The sequence below is a fragment of the Panthera onca genome, chromosome A3, assembly GCF_046562875.1.
Source record: "Panthera onca isolate mPanOnc1 chromosome A3, mPanOnc1 haplotype 2, whole genome shotgun sequence".
Taxonomy (NCBI): domain Eukaryota; kingdom Metazoa; phylum Chordata; class Mammalia; order Carnivora; family Felidae; genus Panthera; species Panthera onca.
The window spans coordinates 30,190,777-30,210,256 of NC_138341.1; the positions used below are offsets into that span (position 1 = coordinate 30,190,777).

Sequence of the window (19,480 nt, forward strand, 5' to 3'; positions counted from 1 at the left end):
AACGCAGAGCCTGAACTCATGAACTGTGAGATGGTGACCTGAGCTGAAACCAAGAATGAGTCACCCAACTGACTGAACCACCAAGGAGCTCCAGGTAACAATTGTTTTTAATTTGCATAAGGGTAAGGTCATAGTTCTAGAAGTCTCTCATATTTTCATGTATAAGATTTACTGACGAGTTCTATAATTTCATTTTACCACTGTGTTCCTTTCCCCTCCCAGAAAAGATAAGACCACTTAAGAGCCTCATTAGAATCTATAATATCTTAATGTTAAAAGAACACCTATAAAGCAATTATAAATTGAAATTTATTCAAATTTGCTTTAACTTTGCATTTGTTATTTCCTCATGGGACAATTTGTTAAGTGCCAACTAAAAATAAAATCTGTTGTTGAAAAAGAAAAATGTAGCTTTTTTTTCTTGAAAATTATTCAGTACTGCTCTGTGAGTAGACACGACAGGTAAAATTTTTAGAGTAGTTTTGTTTGTTTTTTTTTTAGAGAGAGAGCATGTGAGCAGGGGAGAAGGGCAGGAGGAGAGAGAGAGAGAGAGAGAGAGAGAGAGAGAGAGAAAGACAGAGACAGAGACAGAGACAGAGACAGAGACAATCCCAAGCAGGCTCCACACTTAGCACAGAGCTCAACACAGGGCTCAATCCCACAACCCTGGGATCATGACCTGAGCCAAAATCAAGAGTCAGATGCTTAGCCGACTGAGCCACCCTGGCGCCCCAGAATATTTTTAATAATTAAATTTTTATATTAAAAATTCAGTTAGTAATTTAGAAAATGTACTTAAAAATTCTTTTATTATTCCCTCTCTGAACTGCGATACATAAAACTTTTCTATGGCATTAAAATGAAAGATGGAGGAGTTCAGAACATGCCACACCAAAATATGCCTCTCTGGCATATTGGTTATTTTGAGCTGAAGGTACTTGATGAACAGCAGACCCCTTTCTACCTACAAGCAGGTCATAAAATTTCTCATGAGAAAGGTGCCCTCCCTGTATCAGGAAGACCAGACTGGGAGTCAATGCTGAAATAGACCTGTACAAACAAACCTACTAAAACCAGTTTCCTGCACATATTTCCTAGCCCTGTCCCACAGTTTACTGCCCCTGGCCCAAAGCCCTTTCTTGTCACATTCTTATCATTTACTGTTCTTTGTGCAGAACGGCATGTAAGTTTTTGGGCCTAATGGCTACTTCAGGTTGAAAATATTAAAAAAATCTGTGTGCTCTTCTCTTGTTAATCTGTCTCATATCAATTTAATTCTTAGGCCAGCCACAGAACCTAAGAAGATACAAAAGAGATTTTTTTCTTCCCTACAGATATGAATTTTCAGAAATGACACATCTTGAAATACAGTAATATGACACACCTACCTAAAATCAGATGCATTCTATCTTTGTTAATTTCTGGCAAAGATTTAGCACTAGGTGTTGCTCCTGATGCCTGGTTTAAATTGACGGGTGTAGAACGTTTTTGTAAGCCAGGTATCGCTGCTGCTTCTGCAGACTCTGAACACGTGAATCCTGTGCTATTTAACCAAAGTGCCACTGCGTGGAGAATCGGGGCCCAGGAATTCCGGTAGTGAAGTCTAGCTGTATCAATAGTCTCAGGAGTATAAAATGCTCCGCCTGTAAAATAATCAAGCCAATCAAAGCCATTACTTTTTATTGTAAGTGTTTAACCATTTATCCACAGCTAACTTAAAAATACTCATCACTTACTGTGTTAGTCCATTTGGGCTGCTATAACAAAACACCACAGACTGGGTGGCTTATAAACAACAGAATTTATTTCTCACAGTTCTGGAGGCAGGAAGTCTGAGATCACGTGCCAGCATGCTCGGTTAAGGGCCACCTCTCTGACTCCATGTGGGGTCTCTTCTACAAGGGTACCAATCCCATTCAGAAGGGCTCCGTCTCATGACCTAAGCACTTCCCAAAGACCTCACTTTCTGATACCATCACCATGGGGATTAGGTTTCAACACGTGAATTCTGAGGGGACACACACAATTCAGACACAGCACATACAAAAGAGCAATCTGACCAATTGAGATTCTCTTCATTACCAAGCCACCAAAACTAACGTCTTTCCTGCCACTGCTGAACTGGAGTGCCTGTGTTTTCCTCACCAATGCTAGGGTTTCCAGTCTTTCCTCTGCAACTGTGGATGCTGCTGGGAACCCAGTACCTTTCTCTACCTTGTGGCCACAGGCTTCCTCTCCACTGCTGCCAGACACTCCCTAAAGCCCTGGTCGCCTTCGCTTTCCATCACTCTTTCTGTCGCCTTTCTGCCTTTCTCTCTGTCGCAGAGACAGGGAACTCTGTCCCTTGTTTCTCTTTCTTTCAACTCCCCCCTGCCATTCTCCCTCATCTCCTGTTTACACTGCCAAACTGAAGATTTCCCCCATCTGTCCTTGCATTCACTGACCAGCACAGCAATAAACTTCATTATAGTTATGCGTAATGACTTGTTATGCATAATTATTTAGAGTATGTTAGCTCATAAAGTTATTATCATAACAGGGAGAACATGTTTGCTTGGGTTAACAAATAAGCTTAAGGCTGTATTTGAATTCAGAAATTCAATATGGAGAACAGGCTCCAAGTGAGAGAATGCCAAGTTTAAGTCCACAGAAATTGAAAATGTTGTTGCTACATCTTAAATCACTTTATTAAATTATCAATAATTAAAAATTTAAATTTAAGATGTTATACTATCTTTATAAATTTAAGATGTAGAAGTTATATCATAATATTATTAGTGATTGTCGCTAGCTTCCACCCATTACATTTTGTTTCATTACTACTCTGAACTCCATAAAGGCCAAACTCTGAACGCAGTACTTACCATCTGCGGGGAGCTGACTAGCAAATTCGGCTGGTAAAGTCAAAAGCGCGTAGTCTTTTAGTGCCGCCAACCACAGGCGGCTGAGTGTTGGCAGCTCGGGTTGCACAAGTGTGATTAAACTATCTGGCGGTAGTTCATCTATGGTACCAAAATCATCATCATCATCATCAGTGCTTTTAATTGCTCTTTTTGGTTTTGACTCCGCTTCCTTCTTAATATTCATAGCAACCACATATACCTAGTGCGGTATTCAGGAGGAGAAAATAACAAGGCATAATACTAAGAAATGACATAATCTAAGTTGCTATGATTATACAATTGAATTACCAAAAGTAGCTGAGTACAGACACTGGAGAGGATACAGCCTCATGAGTTCCTGAGAGCCTCCAAAGAATAACTCCACCTGCTTTGGAGGTAACTTGTTTTTATTGCTCTGACTTCTGACTATTCCTCTCATAAAATATTCTTTGAGTAGGGTTCTCTGAATTTCTTCTGGTTTCTCTTGCTATACTTTACAAAGCCCCCTTTTATGTGTGTCTTTTTTTAACTTTTTCTTTTCGTCATAGGGTATAACTTCCTGTTTACTGTCTCTACTTTCACAGACTTATTAGACACAATTGGACAGCATTCAAAGAAAAAGGCTGGGGCATGGGGGAAGGGCCACAGAAAGGATTTCCATAAATATCCTTCTAACCCCTTAAGTGATAGTTAGCAATCTAGTCTTTATAACAGAGAGATGAGCATATAATTTACTGCTTACATATATATTATCCATATCCTTTCTCTCCAGTTGGTAAACCAAAAGGATGTATAATAGCAACTTCCTAAATCATAATTTAAAAAAAATTGTTTTAAGTTTATTCATTTTTGAGAGAGACACACACAGCGTGAGCAGGGGAGGGAAGAGAGAGATAGAGATAGAGATAGAGATAGAGATAGAGATAGAGACAGAGATAGAGAGAGACATGGAATCCAAAGCAGGCTCCAGGCTCTGAGCTGTCAGCACAGAGCCCGACGCGGGGCTCAAACTCATGAACCGTGAGATCATGACCTGAGCTGAAGTCGGATGCTTAACTGACTGAGCCACCCAGGCGCCCCTCCTAAATCATAATTTTAAAGATTCTTCTTTGTTACAGTTATACACGTTTGTTTTTGTACATGCATTTAGGCTTTGGCAAGTGGTACAGACCGAGCAGAGACTAGGAGGCAAAAAGTAGGTGAAGGTTTTACTCTATATGCAGTGGGGAAGAGAAGAGGTCACTACAGGATTTATAGACCAGATGTTATGTATCTTCCCTTAACTTTTGATGTTATTTAAAAAATTATACTATAAAAAGTCTTGGAAATGGGTTTTTAAAATTACTATAATTCCAATTTCCAGGTTATCATATTCTGTCTTTGTAAGCTGGAATGCTGTTGTACAGAGAACTTTGGGTTTAATTTTATCTTCTAACATATCATAAGGTTTTCCCATGGAATCCTAGTCTTCATAACCATAACTCTTCATGGCTGCAGGGGGTGAGCCATAATAGGTCTAACAATTTCCCCATCGTTGAAATTTTATATTTACTTCTGATTCTCTAGTCAGCCTTCAGAATCTTAAAAAAGACTACTTATAGTTTTCAAAGACAAAAGGTGTTCAGTTCTTCACATTATAAATAATGTTCCAAGTAAACCTTTTTTGTAAACACTTCCTTCCTACACTTTGGATATTCTTCCCTAAAGTCTCAGAAACAGAATTACTGCATTACTGATTATAAATCTTTTTATGGCTGTGAATAGACACTGTCAAAACCTTTCCAAAAGGGTTCTATAATTTATATTGCTACTTGCAATACAGGAGAATATATTTTTTAGAATTATTTTTTTTAACAAATTTTGGCTTATTTTTCTTATTAGATATCACACAAGAAAAACAGAAAAATGAGAAGTATAAAATGAAGAAAATAAGAAAATATCGTTAACATTCCAGATAAGTTGTATATACATATTCATAGTCTTTTAAACAATACTTGGATTCTTCTAGCACAACAGATAATATCTAAGGAGTGATCAGGTAGGGTCATCAGTTTTCCAAGACCACTGACTCCAGACACCTTGACACTGAGACCTCAGGCTCCAGGGCACAAGTGACTCACGGAGCATGTCTGAGCACTTGTTCTTGTTTTGACCAGTCCGTGGATGCCTGAGAATACATGTACACCAGACCACTGTCCCCAGTAAAAACCCCAGACCCCAAGCAAAGATGAGACTCACTCTCCTTTCCTTTCCAAGTCTCCCAGAGACTTGGTATCTGTATCTGCTTTCTCTATATCTTCAGTAAACTCTGCTCCCACTTCCTCTCAGCTCATGTTTGATTTCTATCCTGAGCAAAGCCAAAGACCCTCCTGGTTGGTCCTGTAGGGCCCCCTCGGGGTCCTCGGACCCAGCTAGCCTGCATCAGTGAAGACCCCAGATTGTGGGGGACTGAGAAGTGGGTGGCCAAGAGCTTAGGAAGTGGAGATACTAAAATTTCAGTGAACTGAGATGTGATGAGGAGAGACAGAAAGCAGTGAGTAAAAGAGAATGCGGAGTTGGGGAGGAAAGCAGGTAAGAAGACCAAGCATGTAGAGGGAGAGGCTGAAGATACATAGGTGGGCAGGACTGATGGCACTGAGCTGGAAACAGTCTCCCCTTCCTACTCATGCCTAACAGGAAAGTTCCGAAACCATGTAAATCTAAAGATTTCAAGGAAACAATCTGAGGAGACAGACAACAGAAATCCTCAGCTTTCTGAGTGAAAAAGTATAACCAAAGAAAGGTCTTGAGGAGAGAAATCTAGAATATGCTGGCCATTTGAAGAGAATGATAAAGGAAAGGAAGATAAGCAGGGAAAGAATTGCTAGACAGCATTGAAGGCCGAGGCGTGAGGTGCAAATCATTAAATTATAGCACAAGTTACCCCCAAAAGAAAAATGTGTCAAATACAAATGTACATTGTTAATTTAATTATGTGAGGTTCTGGGGCGCCTGGATGTCTCAGTCGGTTAAGCGTCCGACTTCGACTCAGGTCACAATCTCACGGTCCGTGAGTTCAAGCCCCGTGTCAGGCTCTGGGCTGATGGCTCGGAGCCTGGAGCCTGCTTCCGATTCTGTGTCTCCCTCTCTCTCTGCCCCTCCCCCATTCATGCTCTGTCTCTCTCTGGCTCAAAAATAAATAAACGTTAAAAAAAAAATTAAAAAAAAATTATGTGAGGTTCTGATCTAACTTTTTAAAAGTAATGATCTGTCTTCCATTCAGTCCCAGTCCCAGTGGTTGGTCCTTTTATATACATTGCTTTACAAGATATTATCTCCATGTTCTAATGAAAAAACAAAGGCTCTAAGAGGTCGAATCACTTGACCAAAATCACAAAGATGGTAAATGCCAGAGACAGAATTTGTTCTAGGGCCTCTGAGTCAATATTTAATGCTTTTTATACTAAACTATGCCAGGCTTCCTAGTAGGTGAATCAAGCATATTAATGCAGGTCAGCAAAGAATTAGCTGACTGGCAACCAATGTGCTGAACTTCAGACCCCACAGTGGTCTCTACATTTGGGGAAATGAGTGAATGGGGTTGGAGAGTTCAGAACAATGCGGATTTTCAGATAAAAATCAATACATCAACTGCAATGTAATTTCTACAGACAAGAAAAGTAGCAGTTTTAGATAAAAACTCAGATACATGAAAATTAACAAAGAATTTTTATCATTTTCAAAGTGAGAAAACAGAGATAAGTCATATTATAGTAACTTTTTCTTATACTACTTTCCATCTAAAAAGGTTTGCATTGATTTGGAAAAAAAAACTAAATTTTTATCAATAAGAGCAATCATTTTATCAATCAAACAAAAAATATTATTTTGCTTTCTAAGCCAAAAATGGCAGCAGGGAAAAATAAGGGAACCTTCATGGATAATCTACTTGAAGGATAGCTTGATCTACAGTCTAAAAATCAGAGAAAACTAATTTCCATATCTTATTGAGCTCTATATTTTTCCATTTTTATTTTTGTGGGGGAAAAAAGCACAGCAAAAATTCAGAGGTCCTTTATCTGAACTATATCATGTGGATGCTGCATGCTCTGAGTCAGCAAGTGTCTACTGGGTAGTCATCAGCCACTGATACTAGAGAAATAGAGAAGTCAGGTACTGGTTGGCAGAGGGAGGGTTACTTGAAATACTGTAGGTCAGATAATAAGAATTTGAAAGCAAATGGCAGAAGGAATTTGGAAAAGTGAATTTAAAGCAATATCACAATTTTTTAAAAAATGGCTGTGGAATGAAAAAGGTAAAGCCAGCTATAGAAACAAAACAAAACAAAACAAAACAAAACACACAAACAGAAAACTGCAATCTTGGTATCAATGAGCAGTGGCAAGTCTCTTGAAATTTAATCAGATAAAAGACTTTTTTTTTTAAGTAAATTCTACACCCAACGTGGGGCTTGTACTCACAACCCTAAGATCAAGAGTCGCATGCTCCACCAACTGAGCCAGCCAGGTAACTGTCAAATAAAAGATTCTTGGCATAAAATATTTTATATTACTTATATTTGTAGTTTTCTCTGCCTAATTTCCACATAATTAGTTAAGGGATCAATTTCTCAATATCGAAATTTTGAAAAAACTGATTAAAAACTGTAATTTTCAAAGGCTTCATAAGAGCTCTTTTGAGACATAAACATATACGTATTTCAGCGAGAAGGAGCAAATAATAGATTTTCAAAAAGCATTCCATACCAAAGATCAGTTTTAAAAGAACAATAACCAAATAAAATTTTTTTTTACCTACAGGAGGAGTAGGGGAACATTTTCTCATGGAAGGGGAAATGGTTCAAAAACAATAGGCTGTGGTTACCTCTGCCCACGCTTTGAGAACAGCCAGTTTTTCCATGGTTGTGGCACTCTCTCGGTACAGTTGGCTAGAAGATCCTTTTCCAGCCTGCACTTTGTCCAGAGAAGAAACAAGCAGATTGTGCACTCGACGGAGGTCATTGAGATCACTGACAACTCCACTTCCGATCCACGTACTACACACCTGGCCAAAGGAAAGCATTGTTAATGCTGTATAAAAAAATTAACACAAAACATATAAGAGTATAAATATGATTTTTTTCCTTGGGGAACAAACATAAAATAAAACCAATGAAGAAAACAAAACAAAAAAACCCCAATGCTGTGCTTCAGTATTATTTTGAATCAGAAATCAATAGCAAGAGTAGGATTTATTGTACTTTTATGTGGAAAATGAACGGTGATTTACTTATGCTTCCATTTTCTAATTTGACAAAAATTTTCATAGAAAAAATTTTCTGCCTATATCAGTTCAGAATCAGTTGTGAATAATCCTTCAATTCAACAACATTTCTGCTTACCACAGATAAAACGTTATTCTGAGCGCTATGGAAGAGATTAAAAAATAAATAAAGGGTTAAAATCTGGTCCCTGTTCTCAAGGAAGAGAACGTAGATTGAGTGAACACACACGACCATTTTAGGATTGCAATACTACACTTAAAAACAGAGAAGGGAGACATCACTTCCAGGAGGAGAAATGGGAATGTTTAGAGATCAGGAAGGTCTGTGTGTATAGATACAGAGGAGTTACAAGGGAAAAGTGATGAGATTAGCAAAGTTAAGTGGGATCAGATTATGGTGCAATTTAAATTCCAGGAGAACTGAATACTGACTTTGTTCTATGGGCAATCATAAGTTTCCAAGGCCTCTGGGCAGGGAGATTACAATTAGAATTATGCTTTAGGAAGATTGCTCCGGCATTTATGCCAGCAAAGAGGGTGTTTAGATGGTTAGCCATGTGTTCAGTAAAGTGACTATTATAATATTGTGGGACAGAGAATATAGATGAAACTGGGAATGGAATAAAAAGGGAGAGTCATCTGAGAGAGATTTGGAGGTAGAAATCACAGGATCTGGAAACCAATTAAATATTTTTAGGGGGAGGGGGCGGGGCCTTAGAAAAAGTGTGAGGACTCAAAGATTGCCAAAGCTTCTAACTTGGATGAAAGTGAGGAAAGTGAGGCCACTGCTTAAGAGACAAGAAAGAAAAAAGGAAAGGTTGGGGGAGATGAGAAGTTAGTGAGCATTTTTAACCTTGCACAGTTTAACATGCTGAGTTCAAAGTACTAGTAGGGGACCTGTGGGAAGATATTCAGCAGACAGGTGGAACCTTGGTTCTGGATTTCAGGAGGAAGGTAAAAAATAACGAAGTATATGCTCAATATCAGTCACCATCAGGGAAGTGCAAATCAAAACCACAATGAGATATCACCTCACACCTGTCAGAATGACTAAAATAAAAAACGCCAGAAACAACAGATGTTGGTGAGGATGTGGAGAAAAAGGAACCCTATTGCCCTGTTGGTGGGAATGCAAACTGGTGCAGCTACTATGGAAAACAGTATGGAGGTTCCTCAAAAAGTTAAAAATAGAGATAACTTATGATCCAGTAACTGCACTACTAGGTATCTACCCAAAGAATACGAAAACAATTCAAAGGGATACATGCACTCCTAGGTTTACTGCAGCATCATTTATAATAGCCAAATTATGGAAGCAACCTAAGTGTCCAAAATGTCCAAATGAATGGATAAAGATGTGGTGTATATGCATGTGTGTGTATACACACACACACATATATATACACACATCATATATGTTATATATGTTACATATATATACATTATATATATTACATATATACACATTATATATATTACATATATACACATTATATATATGATTGAATATTATTCACCCATAAAAAGAATGAAATCTTGCCATTTGCAACAACATCGATAGATCTAGAGAGTATTATGCTAAATGAAATAAGCCTATGCTAAATGAATAAGACTAAGACAAATACAATATGATTTCATTCATATGTGGAATTTAAGAAACAAAATAAATGAACAAAAGAAAAAAAAAAGAGACACAAACCAAAAAATAGACTCTTAACTATAGAGCAACAACTGATAGTTACCAGAGGGGAGGTGGGTGGAGCTAGGGTGAAGGAGATTAAGAGTACGCTAATACGATGAGCACAGAGTGAACAACAGAATTGTTGAGTCGCTAATATTGTACACCTAAACTAATATAACACTGTAGTTAACACTGGTTATTATTTAGTAATAATAGCAATGTTACCAGGTAAATTTGTTCAAGGACTGAGGTACAAAAAAAAGGTGTTAAGGGCAGAACACAGGGCAAATATTTATACTTAAGGGACAAGTGGAGTAAGAATAAACAATGAAAGAAATTGAAAAGACAATTCCAGAAAAACAAAAGAAAAACCAGGCAAGTGCGGTCACACTGGAGCCAAGGGAAGAATGTCAAGAAGTAAGGGGTGGCCTGGTAGTGCCACCTTTACTCCACAATTACAAGTCCTCACGTTCTGATTACCTGAAATCTTTGGGTCAAGATGTGGGTCACAATTCACAACTTTTTGATGAAAGGTAGTACGGCCAGTGAACCTCACTAAGAAATACGTCAAGCAAGACGTGTGGCAGCACCCCCCCAATTAACAGAAGGACACTTCTGTCGTGAAATGCAGTACGAATCACAGTAAGAGGGACGGATCAATACTCTAGCCCCACTCAGCTTCACATCAAGACAAATGAGGACAGTCAGCTCAGGTTTCACCAGCAAATAAATAATGAAAAAGCTTGTGTTTTTCAGAGCGTTTGGATATTAAATCATAATTAATGGATTATGTTTCTATATTTAAAATTTTTTTAAGCTGAGAATAAATATTTATGTAAATCATTTTATTCTCTTATAATCTTATCCTCCCAGAATTCAGAACTAAGTTTAATAAAAATTAAAAAGGACATTTTAAAATTGATTGTTATTAATTATGAACATATTGATGGCAAAATAAAATGCCAGTCAAAATATTGTTGGAAATATAATGAAACTTGGAGTAGAAAGATTTTAAATATGATTATGAAAATAGAGTTGCTATTCTTTAGGAAACTGAGCAACATATTGAAGAGATCTGATACACATTTCTCTTGAGGTAGAAATACAACTAAAAGTTGGGGGAAACTAAACACTGAGGATCTGGCACAAAGTTTAATTTGTAAAAACATTGATTATCTCTTCCACTTTAAAGAAGATGAAACTAGATATTGCAGGTACTGCATTATAGGTTTGGTTTATCAAGAAAGGCAGAGCAGCACTGAATCAGCAAAATCATTTTCAGAGAAAAGACCTTGGCCTTACATCAAAGGAGGGGTGCGTGAATGTACATTTATAAATTTTAATCTGAAATAAGATAAAGTATATATTATGTTTAAGATTGCTAGGCTGATTTAAATGATTTTTTTATTAAGCCATTGATTACTTGTCCACATGTGTGTTCCACTTGAGTCTTCCTGTAATAAAAAATTATCCTGATTTTCAGGTTTAACATAACATCTATTCCAGTAAATAAGGTGGGATGCAATGTTTCATGACCTGTCCAAAGCCAACTCCTTACTTTTCTTTAAGGAAAAGGAATTTGCAACCCACTGTTCCATTTGTTTCAAAACCAGGTTTCCTTCAAGAAACAGACGGATAGGAGGTCAAAACTTAAGCCTGCCTCTAGATAAGGAGAAACTTCTTATAGAAAAAGCAGCTACAGCCACATAAAGAATAAGACGTTGAAGGCAAATTCAGTAAGAGGAAATTTTCATAGTACTCATCCACAAGATGAAATCTGAATAGCCTTTGCTTTTCTATGAACAGGAGCTTTGTATGATTCTTCTGCTTAAATACTATGCTTTAAAACATCACCATGATACATTTATTTATACATAACTATGATTTCTGATTGTCTGTTGGTATCCCAAACAAAACGGCCTCCTCTAACTCTGAGGTTTGTATCATGATCCACAGACTTCTCTTTTCTTTTTAAAATTTTTTTAATGTTTATTCATTTTTTTTGAGAGGCAGAGAGTGAGTGAGTAGGGGAGGGGCAGAGAGACAGAAAGACACAGAATCTGAAGCAGGCTCCAGGCTCTAGAGGCAAACCCATTCAGCCACAGAGAGAACACAGTAAGAACTTCACACTTAACCATTGCAAACAGCAGAACATTCTCTTTCTAGAGGTCACAGCTTGATTATGGATTCTAAGCAATAATGATGGACCCAAACCCATACTCCAGAAAACTGGGAAGGAGAGGGTTGCCTCTCTTCTATCTTTAGGAAAGCAGATAAAGACTCTGATTTCCCGGGGGCTCCTGGGTGGCTCAGTTGGTTGAGCATCCAACTTCGGCTCAGGTCATGATTTTACAGTTTGTGGGTTCGAGTCCCATATTGGGCTCTGTGCTGACAGCTCAGAGCCTGAAGCCTGCTTCGGATTCTGTCTCCCTCTCTCTCTGCCCCTCCCCAACTCGGCTGTCGGTCTGGCTCCCTCAAAAAGAAATAATAAACATTAAAAAAAAAAAAGAATTGGATTTCCTGAAACACGGGAGTTTAGTGCATGAATCGTTTTTCAGAATGAGGCATGAAAAAGAGGAATTTATTAAAAGTGTAGGAATATAAGTGCTTGCTTTTGTGACTCTTTTCAAATGTAATAATGTTAGAACAATTCCCCTGCAATTAATTTTACAGTTAAATTTCCATATTGTTAAATTCTCTTTAGGATAAGTGATTCCCAGAAACTTGTAAATTTTTCAAAACTTGTGATGAAAAAAGTCTTTTTTGGGGGTGCCTGGGTGGTTCAGTCGGTTAAGCTTCCGACTTCAGCTCAGGTCATGATCTCCCGGTTTGTGGGTTCGTGCTTTCTCTCTGTCCCTCCCCAGCTTGTGCTCGGTCTCTCACTCTTAAAAATAAACATTAAAAAAGTTTTTTTAATTAAAAAAAAAAATCTTCTTTTATGTTTATTTTTTAAGTTTATTTATTTTTGAGATAGAGCATGGGGGAGGGGAAGAGAGGAGAGGGGCTCCCAATCAGTCTCTGCCCACTCTCAGCCCAGAGCCTAACATGGGGTCTAATCTCTCTAACCATAATATCATGGCCTGAGCTGAAATCAAGAGTCAGATGCCTAACCGACTGAGCCACCCTGATGCCCCCCAACAATTTTCTATTACCTAATTATCATTAATAATACATTATTTAATTATTTTGTAATCTTACTTTAGTTTTTAGTTGTTTTTATGATTTTCATACCTCTGTTTACTTCTGGATAATATAAAAGCTATGTATCCCAAAGTCATCTCCTCAGCTATGACAAAAAAAGGGATGCGACTAAGTTACTACTTCATCATTTGATACAGAATAAAAAAGGAAACTGTCACTATTGTGTTTTCAAGATAAAAAACAAATATTATTTGATTTTTCCCTCTTCTTTCTTGGAGGTGAAATTCTAAGGCATCTATTAACTTAAAGAAGGTAACTATAGGAGCGCCTGGGTGGTTCAGTCAGTTACGTGTCCAACTTCGGCTCAGGTCATGATCTCGCAGTCTGTGTGTTTGAGCCCCGCGTCGGGCTCTGTGCTGACAGCTCAGAGCCTGGAGCCTGTTTCAGATTCTGTGTCTCCCTCTCTCTGACCCTCCCCTGTTCGTGCTGTGTCTGTCTGTTTCAAAAATAAATAAACGTTAAAAAAAATAAAAAAATTAAAAAAATTTAAAAAAAAAAGAAGGTAACTATATAGAAAACCCTATTTTTCTTCTTACCTGGCAAGCTTTTGCTATTATGTCTGATGGGGTATCTTGTGAAAAGGCTGGTCTTAGAGCAGCTCCCACCTAAAAAAAAAAAAAAAAAAAATGAATATGAGCGTTTTGTTTTAAAGATACGTGGTAAACATAAAGCCTCTTGTGTCCTTGGAGATGAAAACACACAAAATACATCATTGTTACTTTCCTTTTTATCACATCTCCCTTATCTCTCTTCTCAGTTACAATAAACTCAAACATACCGTTTTTCTTTTGCTTTCCAGGAGGTTATAATCATTATCAAATCTGTATGAATGCTATACCAAAGAGGCAATTAATCTTGTTTCTTTTTCCTTTGTTTTTGTTTAATAGTAAACAAGATTTTCTGACAAAGTCACAGGCTCCTAGAGATAACAGAAAACTGCTATTCTTTTTTATTCTGTCTATATTTTCCTGAATGTATTTCTTTAAAAAAATTTTTTTTTATTATGTTTATTTATTTTAAAAGAAAGAGAGAGACAGAGTGCGAGTGGGGGAGGGGCAGAGAGAGAGGGAGACACTGAATCTGAAGCAAGGCTCCAGGCTCTGAGCTGTCAGCACAAAGCCTGATGCAGGGCTTGAACCTGTGAGTGTAAGATCCATGACCTGAGTCCAAGCTGGACGCCCAACCGACTGAGCCACCCAGGCGCCCCTCTTGAATGTATTTCTAACAGTATTTACCTCATGGGTGAATCTCATATAACTGGATCAACTCCTTTAAATAACTGAGTAATACTAAAAATTCACATAGTCATTTAAAGACCTTAGAAGCCATTTTACCTCAAAAAGAGGTGCTTTCAGAGAAGGATTCTCAAGAAATATTCATTTGTGTACCATTGTTACAGTAATAAGTAAAGGAATATTAGCTTTAGCTTTCAAAAATATTTTTTTTTTTACATTTATTTATTTTTGAGAGAGAGAGTGAGTACGAGCAGGGGAGGGGCAGAGAGAGGGAGACAGGATCTGAAGCATAAACACAGAGCCCAACGTGGGGTTCAAACTCACCAACTGTGAGATTATGACCTGACCTGAAATCAAGAGTCAGCCACTTAACCAACTGAGCCACCTGGGTACCCCATGAACTTTAGTTTTAATAAGCCAACCCAGTCATTGATTTTTAGATATACTAAATTTAATGTGCATGAACTGACCAAGGAATTAGATATATTCAACTCCTAATTTGAGACATCTTCCCTTACACAAGAGTCAGTCACTAAGATATTATCAGTAGCCATTTGGAAATGGATTGAGTCCCTCTCTGTGACTAAACACACATGGCAACTAATTGCAGTATTGGTGGTACAATCATCAACTAATCACAGAGCTGGTGCTGGATCCTGTACTGAAGGTAGAAGAGAATATACTATAAAAGAGATTACCGGCTTGACTGATAAAAGTGGAATATGACAGACTATATAGAAGTAATATATCAATGTTGAATTTCCTGAAGTTGAGAACTGTTCTGTGGCTATGTTAGACAATGTTCCTGTCCTTTGGAAATACAGACTGAAGTATTCAAAGGTAAAGGTACATGATTTAAATAATTTATCTGTAAATGGTTTAGAAAAAAAAAAATGTGTGTATAAAGAGAGAGAAATATAAAATCAATGCTAAAGCAAATGAGGCAAAAATAACCATTGGTAAATATGAGTAAAGGGCATAAGACAGTTTTTTGTACTATTCTTATAATTTTTCTGTACGTTTAAAATTATTTCTAAATAAAAAGTCAAAATAAAGCAAAACAGAACAACAAACCTTCATTTTGATAGGTTGGGTATTTGGGAGTAAATAGTTGAATATGGATTTTCTATAGCCAGCTGGGCTAGAAGCTATAACTTCCTCACCAGTACTTATGATGGAAAAACAATGGATTAAAAATTATTCGTACTTTTTAATTTTATGTATGTTTGAGTATAGCTTTTAGATAAGGTGTTGTGTATCTGAAGCTAAGATTTTGATCACAGTAAAAAAAAAAAAATGTGTATTCTTTCCTTGCTAACTTTGTCTTCATATAACCCATCATTACCAGGATTATATCTATTGTGCCTCAGGCGAAGAAAACAAAGTTATAAATCTCAGGAGAGAAAAGTATCTCTGTTTAGAACAAAATAAAAATATTTTTGAAGGTATATAATTCTTTCAGTAATATTTTTAACTGCTATTATTAAAAGTTATCCTTCAGCGTACAAAGTTGCCCTTTGTATTTTTAAAAATGCTTATCAAGTCTTGACATATAAAAGTAATGTCAGCAAATCCACAACACTCTTTGAATGTCCTTTTATCTTTTAAATGGCATGGCTAAACATCTAAACACAAGACTGAAAAGCTAGCCTGCGATTTCTATTCTAGTTTTATCATGAATACGCTATCATAACTTAAAAATAGTTTTATCCTATGGTTTCTTCAACTGTGGGATTCAACTATGCAACAGACAATGGGAATAAAGACATATAGTTGAAGCTCCAAAGACATTTCTCCAGGGAATCCTTGTCCCCTTACTCACCACACAAAGAATCAATTTTAAGTTTTTAAGTAAACAGAGTATCTCACTCACATTAGCTTGATACTGCTCCAGAATCACTTGGCCTGGAAATTCTGGCTCAGGCACAGATGCAAACTTCTTGATAATGTCTTCAAGTGCTTGGAGCCCAGCCATCCGCAGCTGGTTACTATGATCTGTTGCAGCCATGAAGGCCATGCGAATCAGGTCAGAGAGATGAAGTACCAACAGGTCATCTAAAAATAAAATAGACGGCAAAAAGGAAAATTTCTGCCCAAATAGGTTTAATATGAAATGAAATAAACTTCTTTAAAAAAGCACTTATGGGGGCGCCTGGGTGGCTCAGTCGGTTGGGTGACCGACTTCGACTCAGGTCATGATCTCACAGTCTGTGAGTTCGAGCCCCGCATCAGGCTCTGTGCTGACAGCTCAGAGCCTGGAGCCTGCTTCGGATTCTGTGTCTCCCCCTCTCTCTACCCCTCCCCTGCTCATTCTCTGTGTCTCTCTGTCTCTCAATAATAAATAAATGTTTAAAAAATTAAAAAATAAATAAAAAATAAAAAAATAAAAAAGCACTTACATTCCATACATTTCACTGTGTTTAAAAATAACAAAGATACACTTTCAAGAAAGCTTATCTATCATAATTTCTCAAGAACATTGGTAAACCTTTTACACAGTATGGTAAAATAGATGACATTATTATACGACAACATTTGAAGCAAAGTAACTGATTATCCTAACTTTCCCCAAAGGAGTTTATAATTCTTTAGAATGGGGTCGGCAGATTTTTTTTTTTTTTCTGTAAAGAACTAGATAGTAAATAGTTTTGGCTTTCCTGGCCATATAATTTCTTTTTATTTTTTATTTTTTATTTTTTTAATCTTTATTTATTTTTGAGAGAGAGACAGAGCGTGAGCAGGGGAGGAACAGAAAGAGAGGGAGACACAGAATCCGAAGCAGGCTCCAGGCTCTGAGCTGTCAGCACAGAGCCTGACGCGGGGCTCAAACCCACAAACTGCGAGATCATGACCTGAGCCGAAGTCGTACGCTTAACCTACTGAGCCACCCAAGCATCCATGGCCATATAATTTCTAACACAACTACTCAACTCTGGTGTTGCAGAATGAAAGTAGTCACAGTCCATGTGTATATAAATGGGCGTGCTGTGTTCCAATAAAACTTCATTTAAAAAAAAAGGTTATGGGCTGGATTTAGACTGTAGGCAGTAGTTTCTCAACTTCTACTTTATGGAAAAGACTTTTGCAAGGTAAGACGTAGGAAGGAGAAGACTTTTTCCTTTTAGAATAAAGGCTGCTCCAGATCTGCCCAAACAAAGCTTAAATGCAAGTCTCAAAGTATTCAAAAGATAGCAGGTAATTTAACTATATCCCAGAACAAAGTGTAATACTATTTAAAGGAATACAAAAAAATCCAGCACTACTACCATAAAATTTGCAATATCTGGCATGTAATAAAAAAAATTACCAGGGATGCAAAGAAGCAGGAAAATATATTTCATAACAAGGGAAAAAACTCAGTGAATAGAAACAGATTCAGAAATGAAAGGGATGATGAAATTAACAGACAGGCAGCCTAAAACAAGTTTATTATAAACATGTTGCCTATATTCAAGAAAGAAAAGGAAAGCCCGAGCATAATGAAGACAGAAATAAAAGAGAAAACCACAAATGGGACTTGTAAAAATTAGAAAATATATATATTGGAAATGAAAGATAAATTGGATAAGATTATTAGGGATTAGTGCCAAAGAGGAAAAGATTGGTGATCTTAAAGACATAGCAACTAAAATTATCTAAATAATTTATCAAGCTCAAGTACTCTAAAGTTCTTCAGGCTGCTGCAAGACTCTCAAAGTCTTTTTGAAGAAGTGGCAAGTCTGTGTTTCAGCCTGATTCCCAAACAGCTCCTATTTAAACAGGTTTTTGCTGTTATTCTTATTGTGAAGGTTGTAAGACAAGTTCTTCTAATTTTTTCCTGTGCCTACCTAAAATTCTTATTTCAGAATCTTAAGTTTAAAAAAGAATATCTATTGGTTTGGGGAAGAGGAACAGAGGAGAGAGAAAAAGAACATTTAGTCAGAAGCCCACAGTGCTTCCTCACCTCAGGGAAACAAAAACATTCCACCAATAAAAATCAGGAATAATGAAATGCTGCCAGAAGTTGGGAGGAAATTTCCAAGGTAGATGGAACTCGCTTAAAATGGGCCTATTCATATTATGCCAACCCAGAAGTAAATTAAAAGGCCCATTACTCCTCTGTTACTCTCTGCCACCTAATTAAAAAGGTCTAGAATGACAGCACTCTCACAACGAAAAAGTAGGCAATAATTCCTAAATGAAAGTGCTATCGCTTCTCTACACAATTCTCTACCTCCAACTTTTCTTAAATCAAGACCTCTTTTTTCCAAATCCTAGGAGATGAACTCCTAAAGCAGGGGAGTGGGAAGGGACATGGGGCAGAAATTCTAAAATGGGGAATTAGGGGACTGTTAGAGCCTCTCAAGCGCAGAGCCTGCTTGAGATTCTCTCTGCCCCTCCCCCATTCATGTGCGTTCACATGTGCGGACTCTTTCTCTCAAAATAAATAAAATGCACCTAAAAAATAATGTTCTATAAAAATCAGAATAAAATACAGAAAATCACTTGGCATCTCAACAGGATGCACAAAGTCACGGTTAGAGGTTTATTATATTCTGGGACTGGTAGTTCCGTACAACAAAAGCACAGTGCATGCAAAGGGAGATAAGGATGATACAGGAAGAGCCTGGATAGCACATTTATTTGATCTGTAACTTTTCATACACACTGACATTACTGTTCAGGACGGCAGGCAATGGGAACTAGAAAGGATCCTCTTTCAGTCCAGCAGAACAAAGCATGTCAGATACTGAAATCTAGGTTGGAGAGCTGTTATATCAGCTCACCATCCAGCTACCAATGTGAAGCACCCAGTTAACAAAGACAGAGAATACGGGCAATCCACCCACACACAATGTGAGCAAATTCCAAATACGCACTCTACCCTTTCAAGGATATATAAACAAATAAGCCTGTGGAAAAAAAATATACCCAGGCAAAAGAAAGATTATGAAGATTCCGAAAGAACTAATCTCAAAAATAATTTTCTGGGGACACCTGGGTGGCTCAGTCGCTTAAGTGTCCAACTCTTGATTTAGACTCAGATCATCATCTCATGGTTCGTGAGATCAAGCCCCACATCAGGCTCCCTGCTGATTGCGCAGAGCCTGCTTGAGATTCTCTCTGCCCCTCCCCCATTCATGTACGTTCACATGTGCGGACTCTTTCTCTCAAAATAAATAAAATGCACCTAAAAAATAATGTTCTATAAAAATCAGAATAAAATACAGAAAATCACT

General features: G+C 37.4%; 1 protein-coding gene and 1 long non-coding RNA gene across 4 annotated transcripts in view; one reads left to right on the forward strand and one right to left on the reverse strand.

Annotated features, from left to right (window-relative positions):
• The window catches only part of LOC144615960 (uncharacterized), a 426,549-nt gene that overhangs the window by 260,063 nt on the left and 147,006 nt on the right, over positions 1 to 19,480 (forward strand). The gene's annotated exons all lie outside the window — the stretch shown is intronic.
• The window catches only part of HEATR5B (HEAT repeat containing 5B), a 97,988-nt gene that overhangs the window by 19,333 nt on the left and 59,175 nt on the right, over positions 1 to 19,480 (reverse strand). For all 3 annotated transcript variants that reach the window (XM_060652495.3, XM_060652512.3, XM_060652503.2), the window contains exons 25-29: positions 16,135 to 16,316; positions 13,563 to 13,631; positions 7,746 to 7,925; positions 2,865 to 3,102; positions 1,389 to 1,643 (exon numbers count right to left, since the gene is read on the reverse strand). In XM_060652495.3, the coding sequence (XP_060508478.1) occupies positions 1,389 to 1,643; positions 2,865 to 3,102; positions 7,746 to 7,925; positions 13,563 to 13,631; positions 16,135 to 16,316 (924 nt within the window). The remainder of the gene's footprint in view (positions 1 to 1,388; positions 1,644 to 2,864; positions 3,103 to 7,745; positions 7,926 to 13,562; positions 13,632 to 16,134; positions 16,317 to 19,480) is intronic.